This window comes from Ctenopharyngodon idella, chromosome 8 (genome assembly GCF_019924925.1).
Source record: "Ctenopharyngodon idella isolate HZGC_01 chromosome 8, HZGC01, whole genome shotgun sequence".
NCBI lineage: Eukaryota > Metazoa > Chordata > Actinopteri > Cypriniformes > Xenocyprididae > Ctenopharyngodon > Ctenopharyngodon idella.
The window spans coordinates 5,907,732-5,934,867 of record NC_067227.1 but is presented as its reverse complement, the minus strand read 5'-3'; the positions used below and the strand labels follow the sequence as shown (position 1 = coordinate 5,934,867).

Genomic DNA, 27,136 nt, shown 5'->3' with positions numbered 1-27,136 from the left:
GGTCCCCTGCGATACTCTTTACCTGTTCACTCGCAGCCTCAATCTGAGTAGCAATTGTAATTGCCTTTGACAAAGTCAATTCAGTTTTGAGCAGCAGTCTTTCGCGTATGCGGTGACTTGCAACATGTTCAATTAGCTGATCTCTGATCATGTCATCTGTATTTGCACCAAACTCGCATTTGGAAACTAAGTCTCTTAAAGCTGCAACGTAATGTAGTACTGATTCACTGGGAGCTTGAGCACGTTTGCGGAATGCGTGTCTTACCTTTATATACATGAGTTCTTGAATTCTTCCTTTTATTTCTGCTTTACTTAGTGCAAGTTGTCCTCAATGTTTATACGTTTCATTGCTTGTTTGGCCAGTTTATCGACTATTTCATTTCCTTGTACTCGTACATGTGCAGGTACCCATAGGAACCTCAGGACTATACCCATTTCCTGAATCCTAAGCAGATTTATAAGTACCTCATAGATTAAATCTTTTCTTGATGTTGATTGTTCACTAATTAAACTATTTAAAGCTGACAAAGAATCAGAGCAAATGACTACCCTTGAAGGCTTAACTTCCTCCGCCCATTGAATAGCTAATAAAATTGTTATTAGCTCTGTTGTAAAGACAGATACATAATTAGTTATCCTTTTCTGAATGTTGATCTGTAATCTTTGGATATATACAGCTGCAGCTGAACTTCCTGATGTAGGATCTTTAGAACCATCTGTGAAGATATGGAGCATTGAAGAGTAAGTTTGATCTAGATATTGTTTTGTAGATGAAAATCTACTTGAGGCATAGTAAGCAACCAAGGAGGAATATTCAGTATAACAACAGAGGGACTAACTGAGATTTCTGTAATACCCAAATTGTAGCATCTCTAGTTGCTGTCCAACCAAAACTTTTGATTTTATTATTCCCATATTCCCAGCAATCCTTCAATATGTCTTTTACTGGATGTAACTCAAAATGCCCTTTTACATTTATCCAATAATTCATCGTTAATTTAAATTTTCGTAAACTTATAGACATTTCTCCCACCTCCACTTGTATGGCTGATATTAGGGAAGATCTGAAAGCTCCACTACATATTCTTAAAGATTGAGCCTGAATGGTTTCTACTTTTTTAATCAAGGATTTCGATGCAGATCCATAAATTATGCATCCATAGTCAATTGCTGACCTAATCAGTGCACTATATATTCTTTGTAAAGATTTCCTACTAGCTCCCCATTCCATTCATGTTAGACATCGTAGAATATTATTACTCTATGTGCACTTATCTACCAACTTCTGAATATGTATCTTAAAAGTCAACCTGGAATCCATCCATATTCCTAGATATCTTATATATTTAACTTGTTTAAGTACTTGTCCATATAACTTCACTTTTATTTCAGGGATATGATTTCTCTTCACAAAACAGACTAGTTGAGTTTTAGTCACTGATAGTCAAAAACTCCATTTGTTAGCCCATCTTTCCACTTCATTAACCGCTGATTGTATGACTCTTGTCACATGAGATACATTATGACCCCTTTTCCATATCGCTCCATCGTCAGCATAGAGAGCTCTTCCTATATCTATTTTTACATTTTGGAAACATCATTTATCATGATATTAAACAAAACTGGACTGCACACACCCCCTTGTGGAGTACCATTATCTATTTTATATATCCTAGAATATGAAGCCCCAACCCTTACCTGAACAGTTATTCAGCTATTAAGTAAAAAATCTTTAATCCAGTTAAACATTCTGCCTTCGATTTCAAACTTTATTAACAGCCCCTCCTTCCAAAGCATGTAATATGCTTTTTCAATGTCAGAAAAGATGCCTACTACCACCTCTTTATTAACTTGAGCCTTTCTTATGTCTGTTTCTAAACTAATAACAGCATCTAATGTACTTCATCCTTTACGGAATCCACTCTGATGTGGTGAAATAATCTCTTTCCTTTCTAACATATAGTTCAATCTACACACAATCATACGTTCCATTAGTTTACACAAATTAGACGTTAGTGCTATAGGTCTATAAACGGCAGCATTATGCTTGTTCTTGGCTGGCTTTAAAACAGAAATAATAACCCCATGTTTCCATGAAGAAGGGAGTCTCCCTGATCTCCAAATGTTATTAAAAAGGCACAATAAAAAGTTCAGAGAAAAATCAGATAAATTTTTGATCATCATATAACATATCTCATCCTTTCCTGGTGAAGTTTTTTTTTAACTCTTCCAACAGCTCTCTTTAATTCATTTAGTGAGAATTCCACATCAAGATGTCCATTAGAAGGCGTTTTCTCTATCCTAATATTTGGATGTTCCTTTATACCTTGTTTATTTTCATTTCTTCTGATATATTATTATTACTATGTACTTTAACCCCATTATTTAAAACAGGTATTCCAAAATTTCTCTTAAAACCACCCATCTTCCTAATCATACACCATACTTCACTGACAGCAACCTCCTCCCCTATAGAATTACAATAATTTCTCCAGTAATTCTTTTTAGCATCTCTAATTACCCTCCTTACATTTGCTTGTGCTTTTTTATATAAAATAAAGTCATCAAATATAAACGTCTTCCTAACCTTTTTAAAAGCCTTATTTCTAGCTTGTATTGCTTTATTACATAATTCTGTCCAAGGTACTGATTTCTTTCTTTTTTCCCCTTTTACTTTTCCCAATAACCTCTTCAGCTGTACTGTACAATACTTCACATAATTTCTCATTATATTTTTCTACATCTTCCATTTCCTCATTTATGCTCAACTCCTGAAACTTAACTTCAGTAATATATTTAAATGCTTCCCAATTTGCTGATTTAAATTTCCATCTACCTATCTTTTCCTCTAAATCTTCACTAACATCTAAGCCTATTTTACAACAAATAACAGTGATCACTTCCTATCAAGGAGTCCTCCCAAACATCCCATGTACATACCCCTGCTATACATTCTTGTCTTGTCTTGTTTATTTATATAGCACCATTTAAAACACAACCGAGGTTGACCCAAACTGCTTTACATAAAAAGTAGAAGAATGGAAAACAAACATCGACAACATAAAACACCACAGCAACATATAAAACACCACATCTAATCATTGTATGCTACCAACATTAGATGTACTTTCAACAGTTTCTTAAAGATTGACAGTGATTTGGCAGAACTGATCGGCAGGGGCAACTCATTCCAAAGTCACAGCGAAGGCCCGATCGCCTTTATATAGGCAGTTTGTTCTAGGCACTACAAGTCATTTTTGATTTTCTGATCGTAGTGTTCTGGGAGAATTATATGGGATTAAAAGGTTTGCCAAATACAATGGGGCCTGGTTATTTAAAGATTTAAACACGAACAATAAAATTTTATATTTAATTCTAAAATGGACCGGGAGCCAATTTAAATAAACTAACACAGGGGTAATTGATTCATATTTCTTTACCTTTTTTAGTTACCTCGCCGCAGCATTTTGTACTGATTGTAGTCGAGACAAAGATGTGGCGGTGATGCCAGAGTACAAAGAATTACAGAAATCCAGCCGTGATAGAATAAAGGTATGGATTACTCTTTCAGAGTCTGAGTTTGTTAGGAACGATTTAACTTTGGTTAATAAACGCAGATTATAAAAACAAGCCTGAACCACTGAGTTAAGTTGCTTATCTAATTTTAAGTTATTATGAATTAGGAAACCTAAATCTCTTACTGTTGTTTTCAAATACGGTGCCAGAGGACTCAAATCTAATACGTTTTTTGTGGAGTTATTTAGGTGGCTAAAAACAATAACCTCAGTTTTTTCCTCATTCAACATTAAAAAAAAATTCGCCATCCAATTTTTGATGTCCTTTAAACACTCTAGAAATGACTCAACTGAATTTGTGGAATGTCTAATTGGTAAATACATTTGCATGTCGTCGGCATAACAATGAAATGATACTCCATACTTTCTAAAAATGCTGCCCAGAGGGAGCAAATATAAAGAAAAAAAGTATAGGAGAAAGGATAGAGCCTTGCGGAACCCCCCAAGGAAGTTGTTTTTTACCTGAAATTTTATTATTATAGTTAACTGAAAAACATCTATCGCTCAAATAGGACTGAAACCATTTCAGGACTGTACCCTTTAGCCCTACTGAATGCTCAAGACAGGAGATGAGGATGTTATGGTCGATCATGTCAAAAGCAGCACTCAGATCAAGCAACACCAAAACAACATCATCTCCTTTGTCTAAGGCCAGGAAGCTATCACTTAATACTTTCAATAATGCCGTCTCAGTGCTGTGGGCTGTTTTAAACCCCAATTGAAACCTTTCTCCTACAGAATTTTCGCTTAGAAATGAAAGTAATTGTTGCGATACAACTTTTTCTAAGATTTTTGAGGCAAAGCACAGCTGAGAGATTGGTCTATAATTCTGCATTTCATCCTGAGCTAAATTTGGTCGCTTTAGCCGAGGTGTCACCACTCCATGTTTAAACTAGTGGAATATTCCACTAGATAAACTTTTGTTGATCAGATGTGTTAAACTCAGTGATACGCAGTCAAAGGTCTGCTTTAACAAATGACTAGGTATAAAATCATTTGAACAGAATGTTGGTTTCTTTATTTTGCACAATATCCTGCAGCATAGTCGAAGTAATAGGCTCAAAAACCCTCAATTCAGCAATGCATGCAGGATCGTCAGATGGATCAGTTTTCACCAAAGGAATCTGCGTACATTGATCAGCAATCTTTTGGCTAAAGAAATTTAGAAAGTCCTCACAGAAAATAACTGAGGACTTTTGATACACATTACTCAAAGGTTGGATAACAGATTTAATAATAGAAAATAAGAGTTTCGAATTATTACTATTTGCCCTAATAATATTGGAGAAGTAAGTATTTTTTGCATTTTTTTACTGCCTTTTGATAACTAAATAGGTAGTCTCTAAGAATATCATAATGAACTTGTAATTTACTCTTTTTCCGTCTTCTCTCTGCTTGCCTGCATTGCCTTCTGAGGACACAGGTATTATCATTTAGCGAAGGATTTATCTTTGTTTTATGACTTGTTGGTCTTAGTGGGGCAATGCGGTCTAAGGTGTCCTCACAAGTTGATTTTAATAGAATCCAATGACCATCAACATTTAAATGCTGCAGAGGAGTTTCCAACATAGATATATTAAATTTTGTTTTAAACAGTGCAGAAAATTCAGCATTGAAGGTACTACTTAGTCTCCTTGACCAACACAAAGAGTCTTCTAGATAAACAGGTTGAATGGCAATAAAAGTCTTAAAAAGGATTGGCATATGATCAGAGAAATTAGTTTCACAAACATTAACGTCATCAACTTGTAAATTATGGGTTAAGATCAGATCTGCCGCGACATGCCCATATTTTTGACATTTGAAACACCTGATTGGAGATGGTACATATGCTCTTACCGCATAGCTGACATACATATATATATATATATATACACACTCTCTCTCTGGCATTTTTTCTTCATCAAACTGAAGCATTACAGAAAGACAATCTACTTTCTCTTTATTGCATACACATTTCAGTCTTTTCACTTCAATCACCTTTTATGTTGCTCTTTATTGAGTCAGTAGATACATCAATTGGAATTCCATAGATCACTCCCTTTAACCAGACTCTCTTACTTGGTACTGTGCAACTCACCGATTGACCTAGCACTGATTTTATGCCCTGTGCCACTTTCTGTTGTTTTTCCATTTTTACAGAAAATTAGAATATTCCCATTTCTCAAAGTCTTGGCACTCTCTACATCTCCTATTGCTTTCTTTATTGCTTTGGTCAGTTTTACTGGATTGATCACAAAATCATCTGCAGACTTCATTAGTGAAATCCTCCTTGCTTGTCCGTACCAGCATACTGTCTTTTTCACTGTCAGTTCCCGATTCTGGTCTACAAGTTCTTTCTTTTATGATTAACAATTTTACTCCAATCATTTACTCCTGAACTCCTACCGCTACATTCTTCCTCCATCTCCGGATCACTTCCAGTACTACCGTCACTTCCTTCCATCAACGCTCCAGTCACATTCCAGTGTTGTCAACCCAACCCCTCATGTCAACCCCAACACTGCTCTGATGATAGCTGCAGCTTAAATACTCTCTCTCCCCTCCCATCATCCAATCACAGCTGGATACTCATTATTGAAGTCAGGTGGTAACACTTGCTCTGTGAGGAGAGAGAGAGAGAAAGAGAAAAACACATGCAAAACATAGCTTGGGCACGACAACAAAACCCCTTACAGCTCTGGACGTAACAATGACCCATCAAAAATCTTATACAGAGATAAAAATAAATCCAGATTGTGAGTGCACGAGTTGGTTTGTCGGGTAAAATACAAATATGTGCAAAATGTCATAGTTATCTGTGTCTGACGTGAAAACTATGCTAGTCATATTTCCATGAAATTTTAAATAACAAATAACACAAACACAACATTTTGTTTTATTTACATTATGTTTTATTAATTTATTTGTTAGTAAATAGAAATGTGACCTTGTTGATTGTAATTAAAGTTGCATTTTGTAATTTCTGGGCCACTACTGGTACCATAATGACATGTTTCTGACATTTTTCCTCAAACAGACTGGTAAAAAGATAGACATGTCTTTGAAATAAATTTTCACAGAAATCGACTTATGAATGGCTTACTTATAATTTATTTAATAATTGGACAAACTTCTATAATTTGACTATAATTCTGTCAGACACTTGATTATTTATTTAGTTACCCTGGAGAAAGAACTCAAGTCTAAAGTTAAATCTCAGTGCGGAACTTGACAGCGGTATTCTTCATCTTCTGTTTGTAGACCTCATCAAACTGTTCATTTTGTGCCACAGTGAAGTGATTTTTCCAGTCTCCAACTTTACCTTTTGGAAAGAAAAGATTAAAGCAAGTTAAAGAACAGAATTCAGAGGGACTAAATGAGATGATTCAGTGGTTTATTAACCTTTTCGCATAAAGGGTGAGATCTTGAAATCCATGATTGGGACTGTGGAATAGTTGGTCATCTTGTTCTGTTTCATGGAATCAAACTGAACCCCCTTTGTTATTTTCTCTCTCTCTTCTACTGAGGTGGACAAACCCAAGAAAGAACACAAACGTTCCACCTCACGTCCTGTGTCCTGAAAAAGACATGGAAAAATATACACTTTAGACACATTTAACATACTGATTTTATGCTTGATAAAAATGTAACTTTATGAACTTACTTCAACCAAATCCTCGTAGAACAAGTATAGCAGGTTAGAATAAGTCTGTTTTTTCTCCCACCATCCAATGACATGGTCGTACCAAGGACCAAACACATCTAGGAAGAAATGTCTGATGTTAAATCAAATTTCAAGTGACAAATTTGTTGATTTATGTAGGGGTTGCCCATAATAGAGAAACTGAAACTTTTTTAAAATTTTATTTAATTTCCCCAGATTTTAAAATGGTTCTTTAAAAAGTTTCACATTGTAACTGACTTAAAGTAGACTTAAAAAAGTATTTTTCTTACTCTTTCCTTCCATAAATTTCTGTAAGAAGGTGTTCCAGTCTCCTGGTTCAGGCTGTGCCATGTTCATTCGATTAAAATGAAAATATGAAACTGCATTGTCTTTTGCATTCCGAGCTACATACACAATCTGGAATGAGTGAAAAAAATTATAACATGAAACAGGACATTAAAATGAGAGAAAAACTTTTTTTTTTTACTACACTTTTTTAATGAAGTAACTTTATTTAAAGATTATTTACATAGTATATTGTAACAGGTATACTTTTGCATGAAGAAAACAAATGATGAAGGAAAATGGTTATATCAAAGATATGTAAAACCACATTTAAAATGTAAAAAATAATGTTAACAAAACATGAGATGCACTGGATTACCAGAAATAATCAGTACCAAATTACTCTAAGTAAAGCAACAATTTAGACACAAAAATGTCTTTATATCACCACCAACTTTTTTGTAGATTTTCTTTAAATAGTTCAAGTTGTAGTTTTTTTTAACAAACAGTTTTAATAGCAATGTACCATAACTGCTAAACATTTAATTTCAATAAAACTGCAATTCAATAAGGCAGTTTCTATTAAACATGAATCTTTATAACACAAACATTAGAAATATTAAAAAATTAAATAAAATCAAGATGGAACATCAGATAAAAGTAAATCATATTATAAGATGATCATGAAATGATTTTCACATCATCATCGCGAATTATGGCAGATTCATGACATGTTGTCACTTTCAGGTAGGTTTATCATATTTTTATTGTTTGTCATGTCACAGAGTGAAAAAAACACATATATTTTACCTTTGAGTTCTGCTCCCAGAAGGACCTTGGCACAAGCTGAACAGGTAAATGAGTTTTGATGAGACGAGGAGACGTGGGCAGATTATCAGCCAGTTCTGTTCCTGAAAAAGTTAGGGAAAAATGTGGTTCTAAATTTAATGTTTCCCAGTGTCACTCAGCCAAGACATGATCTCATGTCACTACAAAATAGGAGCTACTGTATGTGAATACATACAGAAAAATTATCTGTTTTGCTGGGGCAATGCAAGTTTATCATATTTTTATTGATTGTTTATTTGTGGTGTGACTTATATTCATGAATATGATGGTTGAGGAGTGGATAGAAGTGCCCCAGTGTTGCATTAGGTCAAGGTATATGCCTGAATGGTATAAAGTAGGATAGGAGGCTCAAAATGAGATCAGTCTCAGGTTGTGAGAAAGAATTCTTTGAGGTCTTGTAAGAGGTCTATGGATTTTCTAAATGTAATGTCTATTTGCAACAAAAAAAAAAAAAAGATCATAAGCAAATGTCTTTAATGGAGAAGTTGAAGCAGTGTAAACCAGGTGATATAGCATATACTGAGGTTGTTTGTGATCATATGCTTCGTAGATTACCAGTAGGCCTCAATAAATGAATAGACTTGATGGCCAAGTCTGATGGCCAGCCAATTTGCATTAGAAGCTACTTGCTTTAACATATAGCTTGGTATTGACAAACTACCCTTGACACCTTAACAACCACTATAACGCCCCGGGTTACTTCGCTTTAACCCTGTTCCCTGAAAAGGCGGGAACGAGAAGCTGCGCTTTATTCAGCGCTGTGGGAATGTCTTTAGTCATGACCAGCTGTGAATATATGTGTAAAACAACGTCAATGAAATTGACCTATATTTATAGCCTTGCGTGACATCATTGGAATGCGTTGTAAGCGAGGCTATAATTAGATGTGCCACAGGTGCATCAGCAGATATTTTGTCTGAAGAGCAGTCCTGGGACATCCCAGTGCGGCAATGAAGCGCAGCTTCTCGTTCCCACCTTTTCAGGGAACAGGGTTACAGCGAAGTAACCCGGGGCGTTCCCTTTCAAAGGCTACACTCTAAGCTGCGCTTTATTCAGTGCTGTGGGAATGAGAATACCCACGCCGCTGCACTGTGTGTCCGGACCCCCTGGCTGTGAAGTGTGTCACAAGCACAGAGAGTCTTAGACACTAGCTTGTGATGTCGACTCAAGGACATGAGAGCCCAGAGTAACATGAACATCCAAACTATAAAACCTTATGAATGTGTGCGGTGAGGACCAACCTGCCGCATCACAAACATGTTGCAAGGGAGCGCCCCCTGCCAAAGCTCTAGAAGAGGCAACTCCCCTGGTGGAATGAGCCCTAATACCTGTTGCCGAAGTGTGACCACGCGCCTCATAGGCAAGGGCAATAGCATCTCTCACCCAATGTGACATGGTCTGTTTCGTGACGGCAGCACCCCTGTTATGGCCGCCATGACAAACAAACAGTTGCTCTGACTTACGCCACTGGCTGGTGCGGTGGACATAAGTCTGAAGAGCACGGACTGGACACAGTCTGTGAAGTCTCTCCTGATCCGGCGTTGTGAACGGCGGAGGGCAGAAGGCTTCAAAAATGACTGGATGCAAGGTCGAGAAAGGTACCTTCGGCAGATAGTCAGGGTGAGGATGCAAAATAGCTTTCACCATTCCTGGGGCAAAGTCTAAGCAGGATGGCACAACGGACAGAGCCTGCAAGTCCCCAATTCTCTTTAGAGAAGTTATAGCCATGAGAAAAAACATTTTTAGAGTTAACAGCTTGTCAGAAACTGACTCTAATGGTTCAAAGGGAGTTTCAACCAGGCCCTCCAGGACTATTGCTAGGTCCCATGAAGGGATCCTGGTTCTTGAAGGCACCCCATCAACCGGAGCGTGGCAAGCCGAAAGAGCGGCCACATAAACCCTGAGAGTAGCGGGGCATGTACCTGTTGATAACTTTTCCTGCAGGAAGTCCAGAACTGTAGCAATTTGGCAGTTTACTGGATCTGCATTGTGTGCAGTACACCATCTTTCATAGACACCCCATTTGTTATGTATAACTTGCTCTAGTAGAGGGAGCCCTAGCATTTAAAATAGTCTCGATAACTTCAGGTGAAAGCCCTGTGTCCCTCAGTTGGTTCCCCTCAGGGGCCAAACATGAAGATTCCACATCTCCGGCCGGGGATGAAAAATTGTCCCCTGCGCCTGAGACAGAAGGTCCCTCCTGCTCGGTATCACCCAAGGCGAGCCTTCGAGGAGAGATATTATCTCCGAGAACCATATTCTGTTCGCCAACGCGGCGCTATCAGTAAGAGGCAAGTCCCTTGTTGGCGAACTCTGGCTAGAACTCCTGGGAGCAGAGCAACTGGAGGAAAGGCATACAGGCGCATCGAAGGCCATGTATGCGCCATCGCATCCAGACCTAGGGGGGCTGGGTGACTCAGAGAGAAGTAAAGGGGACATTGCGCTGTCTGTTGAGAGGCGAAGAGGTCCACCTCTGCTTCGTAGAATCTCAGCCATATCTGCTTCACTACCTCGGGGTGAAGTTTCCATAATATATATGAAACGTTCACTTTCACTTGCACTGCAGAGTGAAAGGAGGAACAGATGAGAGAAAGTTTTCTGCGCTCTGCCTATCAAATCTAACTCCTGACAAGAGGGAAAGAGAGAAATGATAGATGCTTTGAGATAAACAGTTCACACAACTTCACAGAATGGCCTCTGAAGACAAAAGACCTGCTGATGCACCTGTGGCACATCTAATTATAGCCTCGCTTACGACGCATTCCAATGACGTCACGCAAGGCTATAAATATAGGTAAATTTCATTGACGTTGTTTTACACATATATTCACAGCTGGTCACGACTAAAGATGTTCCCACAGCGCTGAATAAAGCGCAGCTTAGAGTGTAGCCTTTGAAAGGGAACAGTTGTAAAACTAGAAATCCCCAGCCATACGGTGGGAGGGAAAGCTGCTCTAGTGTGAATTCCTCTGTTACCATCAGTTAGTAGGACAATGTCCCACTCTAAGTGTTACAGGTGCAGTAAGCGACTTCTGAGAAACCGATATTTGAAATTGACACCACAAAAGAAACACACCCCCTCCCTTCATATTTTCGAACTCCAAAATAACAAACACGCTATGCAACACAGGTAAAGACCAACAGCTGCTGCATCAGACAACTATAGCGCAAGTATGGATAAATCAGTTGTGATACAACAACAGCATACAAAAGCATATCTTGGGTCTGTGAAACACAGCAAAACCAATGTCACTCATGTATCGAGCAGAAACAAAGCAACCTCTGTGTCCATTTTCAAGCTTTCCCACTCTCTAACGTCTCTCCAGTGCTAGAAAGCTTTTCCTAGCTCTTGCCTGATCGTAACCCTTCTTTTTCCAATTATATTCCTCTGAACTTTTCCTCTTTAGTAATATCTATTTCTACATTCTTTCTACACGTGTCGCTTGCTCACTCTCTCTTGTCCTCTATCATGAGTGCATATGCCCCCTCTTGCTGATTGCCTTCAAGTTTTGTCTGATTTGTCCGATCAACTTATATTTTTCATTAGCTCCTGCACCACTCAGCTAATTATACCCTTTTTTACATTTATTACAGACGCAACTCAACAGTTTTGGTTCAGTCAAACACTGATGAGCCACAACAATTAAAACCACTGAGAGGTGAAGTGGATAACATTGATTATATCATTACAATGCAACCTGTTCAAGGGGTGGGATGTATTACAAAGGGAGTGAACAGTCAGTTCTTGAATTTCATGAGTTGAAAACATGAAAAATGTGCAAGTGAAATGAACTGAGTAACTTTGACAAGGGCCAAATATTGACGGCTAGAAGGCTGGGTCACAGCCTCTTAAAAATGGCAGATCTTGTGGGGTGTTCTTGGTATGCAGTTTTTAGTACCTACTAGGACTGTCAAAAGTAACAGTACTTCAGTACCAAGTTGGTAATGAAATTTAAAAAATTAAAAAAATTCTGCAGTACCAGGTATATTCGGTACCTGCTGATAGTAAAATCAGCAGGTAAAAATCACTTTAGAAAGATGGCAGCATCATTATTTTTTTTTTTTTTTACACAGAGATTGATAGGTCTATTAGTAAAATCTGTTGAGTTTAGCAATCTTTGTTGCATTATATGCCAACAGTGACAGTTCAAAAATGGCAAAAAGCACTTGTGTTTTTTGCCTCAAGTTTGCATGCATCTTAGTTTGCATGCATCTTAATATCCTTTTAGATTCTGGTTCTTAATGAACTTTCTAAAATGAATCTAAAATGACATTAAGATATCTTTAACACTTCTTGAATTAAAGACATGTAAACTTTGGAAATATGCTCCGAACTCAGAGAGGTGTGTTGTGTTCAATTGTTTTGATAGAGGGAAAAAAGATACATTTCTAGTTTCAGTGTTATTTGTTCTTCAGACATTCTTTAAACACAATAACACTGTTTAAAAAGTTACCTACATTTGGTTCTTGACCATCGAAAATGGGTAAAATCCAACAATTTGTATATGGAGTCACATTGGGGTACCAATATCTATGGGACTGAACTATATAGGGCCTTAAAAAGGAAGATTCCAAAAGAAAAGACCATATAATGCTATTTCATGTATTCTTATTTACACTGTTAAAGAGTTGGATTCTAATGCTAAACATGGCCAAAGTTTCAAAACATGAGTTGGACGTATGACAGAGTATTTCTGTGCCAAAAATTCTCTTCCAAATCCTCATAAACTTCGCAATCTTTTTTTTGAGTATGGGCCTTTGTAACGTCATTAAGGTCAGAATTCCTTGTACGGGCACTTCTCCTGGAAGGGCGCGCGCACACGTCGACCAGAGCGAGAGAGCAAGAGCACACCCATCAACGTGCGTTCAGCTTTACAGAAGTTGTCGGCAGCCCTGCACAGGACTTGCTCGAGAAAGATTTATCATGAAATCAAGAATGTCACCAAAGAAGTGTGTTTTTGGTTGTGAGGGAAAGATAACCTTGCTTCCTAAAGGACCCAGTGTTAATTGGAGCTGTGAGATTTGTGCTCACACATTACATTGATGCGCTCTCGATATTTGTTATTAAAACAACCATAGAAACTGATAGTTGCAATCACTTTTTTATTGGTTAAAATGAATGGAGAATATCTTGTGTTTTTCCGTGACTGCCCGAGCCCTCAGGATCGGTGCTTATGGTTTTATAAGCAAGGCCCAGTTCTACGCTGGATTTAAAGATCGTTTGAAACCCAGTCATGAGTTGGAACTGCAGGTGGTAAGTAAAACTGCTTCAAATGTCTGTTTTGTTGGCAATAGGTGCCTAAGTGCATATAATGTAAACAACACGAATGTAGTGAATTCATAAATTCATTATTCATCATTCACTATACGCTATATTCATTATAGTGATTCAAAAGTTATCCAGGGATAATGCGATGGTGCATTGTGTGTGTTTAAATACATTTGTTTAGCTGACCATTGATAGCTTGCAGACGATCGCTACGCAAAAGCTGCATGTGCTCGTCACTCTTTAGATCCGCTCACACGGCACGCCTCCAGGTGCTCAGCTGTTTTCGGAAAGAATCGGTAGAGCGTATGTATCTTTGGTTCCACTTTATATTAAGTGGCCTTAGTTACTATGTACTTACATTTAAATTAATCATTTGATACAATGCACTTATTGTGTACATACATGTACTTATATTTTAAAAACACCTGCATGTAATTACATCTGTAATTAATTTCTGTAATTACATTTATAATTAAAGCTGCAAGCAGCGATGAAAGGGCCCTCGCACCCGGGCTCACCGCCACCCGTTAGCCTCAGGAAAACAGTGAACATTGGGCAACATGCATGTAAGCGAGTAAATACAGGAGAATTATGGCGAAGTCATTTCAAAGTGCCAGACTTTCTGCTGCCAACAGGTGGCACTTTGAGCGTAACTGAATATTGCCATGTTGATGTCTTCAGGCCAGGACTATTATCGAACAGGTGAAGTTTGGAGCAGATCGGACATTGTATGCCTGAGTTACAACAACTTCCTGTTTCGTGGCGTTAATCGCATACATTAGCACTCAGCCAAGTGTTGCATGACTTAACGTGTTTCTAGTATGTTTGGAACTTCTTGGCATATTAAAATGTGTTTCAGGGATTGAATTACAGTGTAAAGCATGCCATTTCCTGTTGCCAGCAGGTGGCGCTATGACTAACTGAATATTGGCATATAGATGTCTTTAGGCCAGGACTCTTATCACACATGTGAAATTTGGGGTAGATCAGACACTGTATGCTTGAGTTACAATAACTTCCTGTTTCATGACGATAATAACATGCTTTAGCAGTCAGCTAGGTGTTGCTAGCATGATTTAGAATGTTTCTAGCATGTTTAGTAGTCAATTGCATATTTTAGTATGTTGCTAATAGTGCATCATATTGTTAAAAACGTCACTTCCTGTTGCCAGTAGGTGGCGCTATAACTATAGCCGAATATTGTCATGTAGATGTCTTCAGGGAAGGACTCTTATCAAATGTGTGAAGTTTGGGGTAGATTGGACATTGCATGCCTGAGTTAAAGCAACTTCCTCTTACACTGTATTAATAGCATGCTTTAGCACTTAACTAAGTGTTTTGCTAACATTCTTTCTAGCATGTTGCTAGCCTGTTTAGAACTTGCTGGCACATTTTAATATGCTGTCAGGAGACCATAACAGCGTTAAACATGTCACTTCCTGTTGACAGCAGGTGGTGCTATGACTATAACTGAATATGGGCATGGACATGTGTTCAGGACAGGACTTTTATCAAGTGTGTGAAGTTTGGGGCAGATCGGACATTGTTTGCCTTAGTTACAGCAACTTCCTGTTTCATGGCGAAACATCAAACTTTGTCAGGCCGCCAGGGACACGCCCTTTTACGAAAACTCAAGATCTTCGCAATTTAGCGTCGCACAAGCCTTATGATTACACAAACCAAATTTGAATATGATCGGATTAAAACTGTAGGAGGAGTTCGTTAAAGTACGAGGCCTGAAAATGGCCTCGTACAGCAAAAAAATCGCACAGGAAATTCAAAATAGCTGACTTCCTGTTGTGTTTAGGACTTAGCTCCAAGAGACTTTTTTTGTAGGTAATGGGACGGTACACGTACATACCGAATTTTGTACATGTACGTGAAACGTAGCCCGAGGCACACACCGTTGAAGTTTTATAGGTGGCGCTGTCAAGCCATTTTGCCCCACCCATTTCTGAAACCTATATCAGATGTCAATTTTTGCCAGTCCTGACGCGTGTGCAAAGTTTCGTGAGTTTTCGAGCATGTTTAGGCCCTCAAAAATGCGATAATATTTGGAAAAGAATAATAATAATAATTAAAGCTGCAAGCAGCGATGAAAGGGCCCTCGCACCCGGGCTCACCGCCACCCGTTCGCTTTAGGAAAACAGTGAACAGTGGCGAGAAAATACAAGAGAATTATGGAAAAGTCATTTCAAAGTGGCACACTTCCTGCTGCCAACAGGTGGCGCTTTGACCGTAACTGAATATTGCCATGTAGATGACTTCAGGCCAGGACTATTATCAAACATGTGAAGTTTGGAACAGATCGGACATTGTATGCCTGAGTTACAACAACTTCCTGTTTCGTGGCGTTAATTGCATACATTAGCACTTAGCAGAGTGTTGCATGATTTAACGTGTTTCTAGTATGTTTGGTACTTTGTGGCATATTGAAATGTGTTCATGGGATAGAATTACAGTGTGAAGCATGCCATTTCCTGTTGCCAGCAGGTGGCGCTATGACTAAGTGAAAATTGGCATACAGATGTCTTCAGGCCAGGACTTTCATCACACGTGAAGTTTGGGGCAGATCAGACACTGTATGCTTGAGTTACAACAGCTTCCTCCTTCATGGCGAAACATCAGACTTTGTCAGGCCACCACGGACACACCCTTCAACGAAAACTCAAGATCTTTGCAAATTAACATCGCTAAGGCCTTAAGATTAGACTGACCATATATGATGTGGTTCTGGTTAAATGTCTACGAGGAGTTAATCACAGTGTAAAACATGTAATTTCCTGTTGCCCACAGGTGGCGCTATGACTGTCACTGAATAGTGCCATGTTGATATCTTCAGGCTAGGACTCTAATAAAACATGTGAAGTTTGGGGCAGATCCAACATTGTATACCCGATTTACAAGAACTTCCTGTTCCATGGCGAAACATCAAACTTTGTCAGGCTGCCACGGACACACCCTTCAGCAAAAACTCTAGATCTTCGCAATTTAACGTCGCAAAGGCCTTTAGATTGGACTGACCAAATATGATGTTGATCTGATTAAAGCTCTAGGAGGAGTTCGTTAAAGTACAAAGTGTGAAAATGGCAAAAACAGCACAAATTTTGCAGAGAAAATTCTAAATATCTCACTTCCTGTTGGTTTTCAGATTTCGTACCGGGTGACTTTTTTGTAGGTATTGGGATGTTACATGTGTGTACCGAATTTCATACCTGTACATGAAACGTAGTGCGAGGGGCACTCCGTTGAAATTTTGTAGGTGGCGCTATCGAGCCATTTTGCCACGCCTAATTCTGAGATCCATAACAGACGTAAATTTTCACCACTTCTGATGCGTGTGCAAAGTTTCATGAGTTTTCGAGCATGTTTAGGCCCTCAAAAAAGCGATTCATTTGGAGAAGAAGAAGAAGAATAAATATAGCCGCAAGCAGCGATGATGGGCCAAAGCCCGGAGGCACCGCCACCCCGGTGGCTACAGGGCAACTGTGCACGGCGGGCAATGGGCATTTAAAACAGTTAAACATAAAAGGACTATGTCAAATTCAAACCACATTTACTGCAGCAGCTGATACTCCTATGATCACAAACCACAACAGCCACATCCATGAGATCATTTAAATTGAGATGACTGTAACAAGGTTCAATGTTTAGGAAGGAAGAGGATAGGGTCGGCTTGACTACTGACTGCTTTATTCAACAAATTCAGCAAAAAGGAAAAGGTGTGCAGACAGGCACAAAACAGTCATAAATCAATCACAAATTCTCTCCGCAAACAAAACACGACACTTCCAGCGTGGGCAGCAGTCAGTAGTACTTCTCTCTCTCACCCACTCCTGTTTCTCCTGGCGTTATATACTCTCTCCACACCAATTACTGAAACAAGAGACAGGTGTTCGTCATTTGCATTTAACCCACTCACTCACCGTTCGTCTCCTGACTCTCTCTCCCGCTGCCGACTCCGCTGAACCACGCCCCCCTCGCCACAATGACTTTCATGTCAAAGAATGTCATAAGTCAATTTAAAATGAGTGCAGAATATTATCCTAATCTGACATGTCTGTGTTTTTTTCTCAGACAACCCCTATAAAAATTCTAGAGCAAATTACATATTGTTATTTGTGCAAACTCCACAGTCAAGTCAAGTCAAGTCACCTTTATTTATATAGCGCTTTTTACAATGTAGATTGTGTCAAAGCAGCTTTACATTGATAACTGGTACATTATTTGGCTGCACAGCAGCTCTTAAAAGAATAGTGCTCTGAGAAATCTAATCCAGCCTTAATGCGAATATCTGTGATTGCTGATGTTGTATAATCCTAACACTTCTCTTCATGTGTTTTTTGACCTCCCTGAGCTGTTGTTTGTGCACCAATCTTATGCACCAAAAGCATGCCATGACAACAGTTTAAAATATCAAAAATCCTGTCACAGGTCTACATCTGCTGTGTATTGACATTACACTGATGAAGTTTAAAGCACATCAGGTAAAAATAACAGAGTGATCTCAAAGCATTTTGAAAGTGACACACTTCCTGCTGCCAGTTGGTGGCGCTATAACTTTGACTCACAATAGTCACATCCATGTGATCAGACTCCTACAACCAACACACTGGTGAAGTTTCATAAAAATCAATCAATGTATGCAAACGTTATAACACACTTCCTGATTCCCTTTTCTCTCCATAAATTCGTAATGGTACATCAATGCATTCGTATAATGTAGCATTTTTTATCATAATACTGTATTGTAGTTAATGTAAATTTCATGTTTTGTTCAATTATAGCGCCACCAAGAGGCACAATCCCACCGATTTTTTTATGTGTCCTCATGGTGACCCCATACATGTGTGTATCAAATTTGGTGCAAATATCTCATTTCGTTTTGGAGTTATAGACATTTACATGTAAGAGATCATAAAAAATGACCCATGGACGACTTTGTTTTGATTTTTTTGCCACTTCCTATCAAAATTTTGACATTTGGGCTTTGACATATAGTTAACCAGCTTAGGTTTCGTGTTTCTTACGCTGGTTTCGTCTCGATCGGACTAACGGTTTCAAAGATATTTGCAATCGTTTTTTTAAACGCTAAATCACCACGCCGCACAAACCGTAAGTCAAAACCTAGCATATTTGGTATCGTTGGACTCGGCAAGGATTCAGGAGTCTAAGGATGTGACTCCCATGAAAATAAGCCAACCAGATCAAAAGTTATAAGTATATGGAAAAAAAAAATATCCACTAGGTGGCGCTGGTCCGAAACTTCTCAGGCTCCTTCAGGGTATTGTCCTGATGACCCATGCCGAGTTTCGTAACGATACGCTAATGCGTTCGTAAAATACAGCATTTTAGCACAAAATTCAAAATGGCTGACAGCCAAAATTTATGACTTTTGGACAAACCCATCAGAAGTTATAAGCAAAAATACCCATTTCTTGTATCTGAGGACCAGTAGGTGGCGCTGTGCCAAAACGCTGCATGTTGCCTCAGGTCATGCTTGTGATGACATGTACCAAGTTTGGTCTGAATACGTTAAAGCGGAGATACAGCCTTATGTCTATTTTCGCAAGCGCTACATACAATTCGTTTGCGTGTTTTTCGAAAACGGTTTGAGAAATCGACTTGAATTCCATAACTTTTTGTCGGCATGGTCTGAAGATGATCTGGTTGAATTTTCGTGAAAATCAGGAGGAGTTAAAAAAAGTAGGTTTTTCAGAAAATTCAAAATGGCGAAAAAATTTCATGACGGAAAATGACGTCATAGGATGCAATCGATCTGTCTTGAATCAAGGAATCAGAGGAAAAAAGAATTCAAAAGTTATTAACATAAACATGAGTGCAACTTTGGACAGCTGGTGGCGCTAGAGGGATTGAGTTAGAGACTCCAAATTTGCTATGGACACATTTCAGATTGTCCTCTAACTGTGTGCCAAATTTCACAACTTTTTACCATACGGTTCTATGGGCTGCCATAGACTCAAGAGCGGAAGAAGAAGAAGAAAAAGAAAAAAAAGAAAAGAAAAGAACGCCAAGCACCTTAGGTGCTTGGCCCCTAATAACAATAAACGGAGGAAATCCAATAGGGTCCTCGCACTTTGGTGCTTGGGCCCTAATAATAAACGGAGGAAATCCAATAGGGTCCTCGCACTTTGGTGCTCGGGCCCTAATTACACTGTTGACCCATCCCTTACACCTTACCCCTACCCTTAAACCTACCCATACCACCAAAGCTTTCCCTAACCTTACCCGTATCCCACCTCAATAGCAGCAAAAGTGTTTTGCAATTCAGTATGAACCCAATAAGTACATTCTACTTATTTTTTTATGTATATACATAGTAGTTAAGGCCACCTAATATAAAGTGGGACCGTATCTTTTATAAATATGATAAAACTAAAACTTTCCGGAGATATGAAGGATGCACTACTACTCTATAGGTACTCAAGATTAATATGAGATTGGCAGAAACTGTGTGTGATAACACCCCCCCCCACCTTGTGTAGAAAAACACAAGATACATTTCTAGTTTCAACATTACTTGTTCATCAGATATTCCTCTTTAAATGAAAAAAGTATCAGCTGTATACAAAGTGACTCACATTTTGTTTTTGACCACTCAAAATGTGCACAATTTACCAATTTACTCATGGAGCCGCATTAAGATCTCCATATCTCTGGGATTGAACCATCGAGGGCCTTAAAAATGAAGATACCAAAAAGAAAGTTTGTTAAGAACCAGAATCCAAAAGGATATTAAGATATCTTTAACACTTCTTTAGGCATGCAAACTTGAGGCAAAAAACACAAGAAGTGCTTTTTGCCATTTTTGAACTGTCACTTTTTTTTTAAATTTTTCCTATTGTTTTTATGTTTGGCGGACATGTTTGGCTGACGCACTCGTGCCTCACGTCTTTTGCAGCGTCTCAACCATGAAACGGCATTCTAAAAATGCAGCAGTCAAGTTAAAAAAAAAGTTCTACTAAAAAAAGTTAATTTTTCAAATTGTACTCACTGGGAAAAAAACGAACAAAATGAAACTGAAATTCAGTGAACACTCATTATAGTGTGATCTCTGACCTGATGGTATAATTTGAAAACATGACTCCAGGAATGGCACTCTCATATGGATAGGCTGGGAAGTCTGGCACTCTAGATCATCCTTACCAAAATACAGGAGGTCTAGAATATAAGAAACCCAGGTGGTACCTAGAAGAAGAATGGAGAGTAGAATTCTGCATTATTTTGTGTTTGAAATCTTAGGTAATGTGTACTACATCTAATGTTTTAGAACAAATTAAAATATATTAATAAAAGCTGGATGACTTGAGGTGCTAAGTGGCATGCAAATCATTTTAAAACATTGTATGGTGAAGAAAATGCTATATTATCTTTACTACCAATAAAGCTCTTTCTGATTATGCTATGTTAGAGACTTGACAAAACAGTGTTGTCTGATTTGAAACCAAACCAACTTACACAATTTTGTGATGTCAGATGAAGACATTTACATGTCAGCAGCATTTATTCAGTATTAATAAACTTGTCAGTCCAGTTACCATAAAGAGAGCAGTAGAAATACTATTATTACTAAACACCAGAAGAGCTCTAGTAATCCATTCAGGGTGTTCCCCTGCCTTTGGACTGAAATGCTGGGATAGGCTCCAGTGCAAACCCTAAATTAGATACGCAAATTGGAGAATGTGTTGGAGACTGCCGTGTGTGTTTGTGTGATTGTTCGTGTGTGTACTGTATTCCTGTTACATAAGGGTTCAGTCACTAGCTAATTGCCATCCACCTATTTTTATATGAATTTTGGGATATCACATAAAACAAAACGCTTGATGGAAATGCGAAGACGCGTATAAATTCTAAAAATGTACACACACACACAAACTTACGTGCTCAGTTGAGGCAGATAATGTTTTTATGTTTATGTTTTATGTAAACACATTTACCACATAAATCCTTTGATGTGCAACAAAAAATTCACATGACTTTGCCTTAACAGGGGATGTGATTGATAACTAGACTCATTGGAATCATCATAAGGGGTTGGTTGTAACATTTTTAATGAACTATCCCCACCCAAAGCAGCATAACAAAGCTAACTGTTTTAGCATGTGGGTTTGAAGTTAGCATGAATGCAAATTAAACTAGAGAAACAACTACTTTAGATTATGTAAATCAAATAACTGTATCTGCAATACAGTGATTGCTTGGCAAAAATAATATTGATTTTTATTTTTTTTATTGTTTTATTTTTTTGTCATAAAATCTACAGTGCTGCTCACAGTCACATGCCACTTCTCCTGTGAGCTTAAAAAGATGATGGGAGTGTATGATATTGATGACATCACCACAGCTCTTTTCTGACTTGTCAAACTGAAAAATCCACTGATCTATATGAGATATACACTATACTGTTTAAATGATTGGGGTTGGCAAGTTTTTTTATGCTTTTGAAAGAAGTCCCTTATTCTCATCATGGCTGCATTTATTTAATCAAAAATACAATAAAAACAGTTCTACAGTGAAATATTACAATTTAAAATAACTGTTTTCTATTTTAATATATTTAAAAATATAATTTATTCCTGTGATGGCAACGCTGCATCATTACTCCAGTCTTCAGTATAACATGATCCTTCAGAAATCATTCTAATATGCTAACATGCTGATTTGCTTATATCTATCTTATATGGTAGTTTATATAGATCAGCGGTCACATCACATGCTGGCTAAATTGCCCTCACCTGCTTTGGGGTAAGTGGCGATCAGAACATCATCAGGTCTTGCTAGAAAGTTTTTCACCTTTTCCCAATTGTCAGTGAAGTAGTGGACCATGGAAATACCCTCAAAATCAAACAGTTCAGGCCGACTGGGTAGTTTCATCTAAAGTTTTAAAAAGTCTCAGGTTACTGTTTCTGTGGTTTCACTGCATTAATTCCTGCATAGGATTGACCAGTTTTTTTCAGGTTATTTAGTTAAGCAATAGGTGCAACAATATAGCTCCAGAAAAAAAGGTAAAATTCAAAACATACATAAAGAAATGTATTTTTAAATACAGCATTCACAGACCCTTACAGACCTTTTATGAGCTCTGATGGTATATGGTTTGAGTACAGTCTTCATTTCATGTGAATGTACACAATTTTGATGACTCTTCACAAAAACACAATTAATTTACTAGTGCCTTTAAAAACTGATAACATGTGATTTTCTATTTTCACACTTTTTAAACTATTTTTTGTATTTTCTGCCAATTCCCATTCCCAAATTTTTTACAACCAAGGGTGAATGAAGCAGCTTTTGATTTATTAATGTGATTTTCTTCAAAATATTTAAAATATGTATTTACTCACTGAGGACAAATCAGGGGTTTCCATTATGGTGAAAAGTTGTTCCTTTTGTTCTTCTCTTTTGCTCTGGTCAAAAGTTTCTTGAAGATCTTCTGCGTTAAACTACATTCTGTGCTGTCATGCAATGCTTCTATCTACAAATCACAGCTTATCTTGTTCTTCCACTCCCCCCCTGTACTTTGCACTCAACATGAAACAACCGGTTATTCAAGTTCAGAAATTCTACACTCAATACACTTTTCCATAATGATAATCACAGATGTAGTTTCTCGTATATTCTCTATTCTCTCTCTCTCTCTCTCTCTCTCTCTCTCTCTCTCTCTCTCTCTCTCTCTCTCTTTCTTTCTTCCCTCTTTCTTCACTTCCCAGTGCTAGTGGGGCCCCTCAAGTACTGGCACACTGAGTTGTAACAGGAATTTAATGTTGATCTCAAAGGAGTAGTGTGTTTTTCTTTGAGCATTGGAGGAAGTAAAAAGGCCCTTCCCCCAGTGTTTTTTTTTTCCTGTAATGATGAAACACCCTAAACTTGAGGAATGCATTTCACTATCACTTTATACCCAGCAGTAGGCCTATGTGTTCAGAGTTCTCCATTGTTCCTGATAGAAATTATTTGTACATTTCTTTTTTATTTGTACATTTTCAATGTCAGTAAACCAATCAAAATATTACAATATTATTTGATACTGTCACCATTATGTTCTGTTAGTTTCTGTCTTTTTATTCATCACATGTCCTGGGTTTCCATCATTATTAGTTCATATGTGTCAGCTGTGTCCTATTAATTATCCTCGTTTGTATTCACTACTTAAGTTGTGTCTTTCCTGCATTCCTTGTCCGATCTATGTTGCAGTTAGAGTGTGCTACCCTGCCAGTCTGTGCATTGTGTATATTCATCATTAAACCTTCTTGTTGGATCTATGTCTTCTTCGTCTACCTGCCTGTAACCACCCATGACAGACACATTCACAAAAGATTGTAAGAGTTCTCCTAAATAGCAGTAAAAGTTCTTAGCTAAGAGTTTTCTATTAAAAACTATTCAGGTAACACTTTATAATAACTTTCATTAATAAATCATTAACAAACATTATATAATGCAGATCATTAGTTAATATATATTCACATACCTAGAAATATGAGATATGCTTGTTAATATTTACTAATGAACTTGTTAAACATTACCTAATGATTAACAGATCATTATTTAATGTACATTAAAATGCTTACAGATGTCAGTAAAGTGATTTTAACAGAAATTATGCAATGATTAAAAGCTTATTTGTTAATGTACTTTTGAATGCTAACAAATGTCAATAAACTTCAGTTCATATATTACCTAATGCAATTTTTTTACATTTACAAATGTGAAAAAAAAATTGCTTAAGTCATTTTAAGCACTTCACAATCTATTCATGTTAACATTCATTAACTCATAACCACAGACTGTAAAGGTGACATATTTGGTCTTTGTTTTGTAGACTTCTACTATTTACATGTATTAACAAATCATTTATTAATTATTTGTTCATGTTTTTGCAGGACCCAATCTAAAGTGGAAACTATATAGTCAACATTTGTAAATGTTTATAAACATTTACTAATCATTAGTACCTTTATAAACAGCCATATCGATGACAAAAAATGTCCCAAATGCCCTGAATTTACCCTATTCACACATCTTTACAAATCATTTATTAATCTTTAGTTCATATTTTTGCAATACCCAACCTAAAGTTGAAACTATTCATAATTTGTAAATGTTCATAAACATTTACTAATCATTTAGTATCTTTATGGCCATTCGACTTTTAGCTGCTGTAACAACGTTTTTTGCAAAGGGTGGTTAGTTAAGTTTAGCTAAATGCTTGCTAAAGACATAACACACATTGCATTTTGTGTGCAAAACATGTTTTTATTATATTAGTGTACTATTGTATATCATAAAACAGGATATTCCCTGAATCATATATTAACAAGAGAAAACAAATCAAATTTTGATGATCTTTTATTCATTAGGTAATAAGTTAATTAGTAAACATTAACAAGCACATTATCTCATGTTTCTAGCTATATGAATATGAATTAACTAATGATCTGTTAAGCATTACATAATAATTGTTAATGATTTATTAATGATTTATTAATGAAAGTTATTAAAAAGTGTTACCCAATTTTTCATTTGTTTTAGCCACATATGCAAAGGACCACCCATACCCATGAAACTATTTAAACTTGATTGACATTAAAATTATTTAACTGGGGTTCCTGTCTCTGTGTCCTTACCGACACTCCATGGCAACGACCAAGCCTACCTTACAACAGTCCACCTTCACTACACCTTCACTATTGACCATCTATTCACATTCGTAACAATATATATATATATATATATATATATATATATATATATGCCTATATACATACATATATTGTTACGAATGTGAATAGATGGTCAGTATGACATCAAAGATACACGATTGACAATCCAAACCTCACAAATCTATATTGATTACTTAGACACTGAGTTATGGAAGTTTTGAAAATGTTCTTTATTACATGTAAAAAGCAAGCATTTGTGTTTACATTAACACTTAAGTGTAAATGCTAGCATGTAAAGAACAGCTTTATAAATATTTAAACTGCTCTTTTTTTTCCATAAATGACATGTGATATAGTGCAGAATGAACCCCAGAATGTATCTTCCTTCTTTACTTTTCTTATGTGTTTATTTAAGATTGTGGTAACATAGTAGTGAAGGATCTAAAGCTTACAGTTTAAGAGGGTTCACAACCAAGTAGAGGGTTTTGTGGATTAGAGAGTTACTGAGGTCTGTGACCTTGAGCAATGAATTTAACCACATACATGCAGTGTTCCTACATACACTAAAGTTACTGCCAAAGTTTACAAGGTATGTAGAGAGGGAATGCTTACTAAAATGCCAAATGTATTTATCTGTCAAATATCCACAACTGTGCTTTAAAAACACAATCATCCTCCATCTAATGCAATTCCCTTGTGGATGACTTTATCTGCAACTTTGAATCGTTGTAGTCTAAGTCCTACTAATGGTCTGGGTGTAATTCTGAATAGATGTTTGAAAGTATGTAGGAGTGTTCTTTTGAGGTTGGAATATTATAATGTAAGATTTTGGTATGAAATAGCTGAAGAGAATTCCATATATACTAGATATCTGGGCCATTGCATTCAAAAGCATGATGTACTTGCTTTTGACAGAGAGGTATGCTGTGAAGTATACAATCCAACTCAGGTAGTACAAAATTAGACTGAAAGTTATTGATTTGGCCTCATTGTAATTTTTTGGCAGATCTCTTCCCATGTAAGAAAACAGAAGACAGAGGAAACCAAGAAACCAACTTATAAACACTACTATGGTGAAGGTTATAGTGTTCCCCATTTCACAGATGAGCATAATTTGATCTTTAAAAGTCCATGAGTCAGCGATGGGTTTGTCAGGAGAAGCAGTCATCCATATCACACAAGAAATTAAATGAATAGCCGAAGAAAATGCAATGAAGAGCCACTGTCCATTGTGCTTTACCCAAAGGCTGTGCACCTTAGGGAACTGAGCAGCCATTTTAAAAACACAAATAATTTGAAAGGAACGGACAGTCAAACAAGAAAGACAGACAGTGAAGAAAAATGCGAATATGGCATTTCTCAGAAGGCAATGTACAGATGTGGGTTGTCCAAAAAAGAAGAACACACTTATGCTAGACATTATCAAACATATCAACATAAGAAGACACATGCTACCACCAGCAGACCTAACCACTGGTGTGTTGTAATTATAGGTGAAAAGGAAAAATATGGCAAAAAGGAGAATAATAAGGCATGTGGCAGAAACCATCACAGCGATGGAGGAGATTTCTGTGAACTGAAGATAGACAACAGAACGTCTCTTACATGTTGTGCTGCCCTCATCAGACCATTCACTCTCTGCACATGGAAAACAGGTATAGGAATCCCCTGAGAAACAGTAAAATAATTTGAATGTTTAGTAATACCATTTTGCCAAAAGCCATAATAGTAGTAACTGGATGTAGGAAAATATTTTTTCTTCAAATCACATTTCAAAAAGTTCCCTAATTCCAAAACTATTGTGATGATAGAATGGACTGAAGAAGCTTAAATA

The 27,136-nt window shown here is 37.3% G+C and overlaps 1 protein-coding gene across 3 annotated transcripts; it reads right to left on the bottom strand.

Annotated features, from left to right (window-relative positions):
• Positions 1–6,446: 6,446 nt before the first annotated feature.
• On the bottom strand, positions 6,447–23,344 carry LOC127517619 (cytosolic sulfotransferase 3-like). 3 transcript variants are annotated; one of them, XM_051903521.1, is made up of 8 exons: positions 22,990–23,344; positions 22,381–22,519; positions 20,705–20,833; positions 8,317–8,417; positions 7,512–7,638; positions 7,222–7,319; positions 6,960–7,134; positions 6,447–6,879 (listed from the first exon to the last, which is right to left on the bottom strand). In XM_051903521.1, exons 1-8 carry the CDS (start codon positions 23,011–23,013, stop codon positions 6,767–6,769), a joined length of 906 nt encoding a protein of 301 aa, XP_051759481.1. In that variant the 5' UTR covers positions 23,014–23,344; the 3' UTR covers positions 6,447–6,766. The 3 variants fall into 3 exon arrangements, with proteins under 3 accessions (XP_051759481.1, XP_051759482.1, XP_051759480.1); XM_051903522.1 differs by lacking the exon at positions 22,381–22,519 and having other exon boundaries at positions 22,990–23,339; XM_051903520.1 differs by lacking the exons at positions 6,447–6,879; positions 6,960–7,134; positions 7,222–7,319; ... (1 more) ...; positions 8,317–8,417; positions 22,990–23,344 and adding an exon at positions 8,424–17,500 and having other exon boundaries at positions 22,381–22,395.
• Between the last annotated feature and the right edge of the window lie 3,792 nt (positions 23,345–27,136).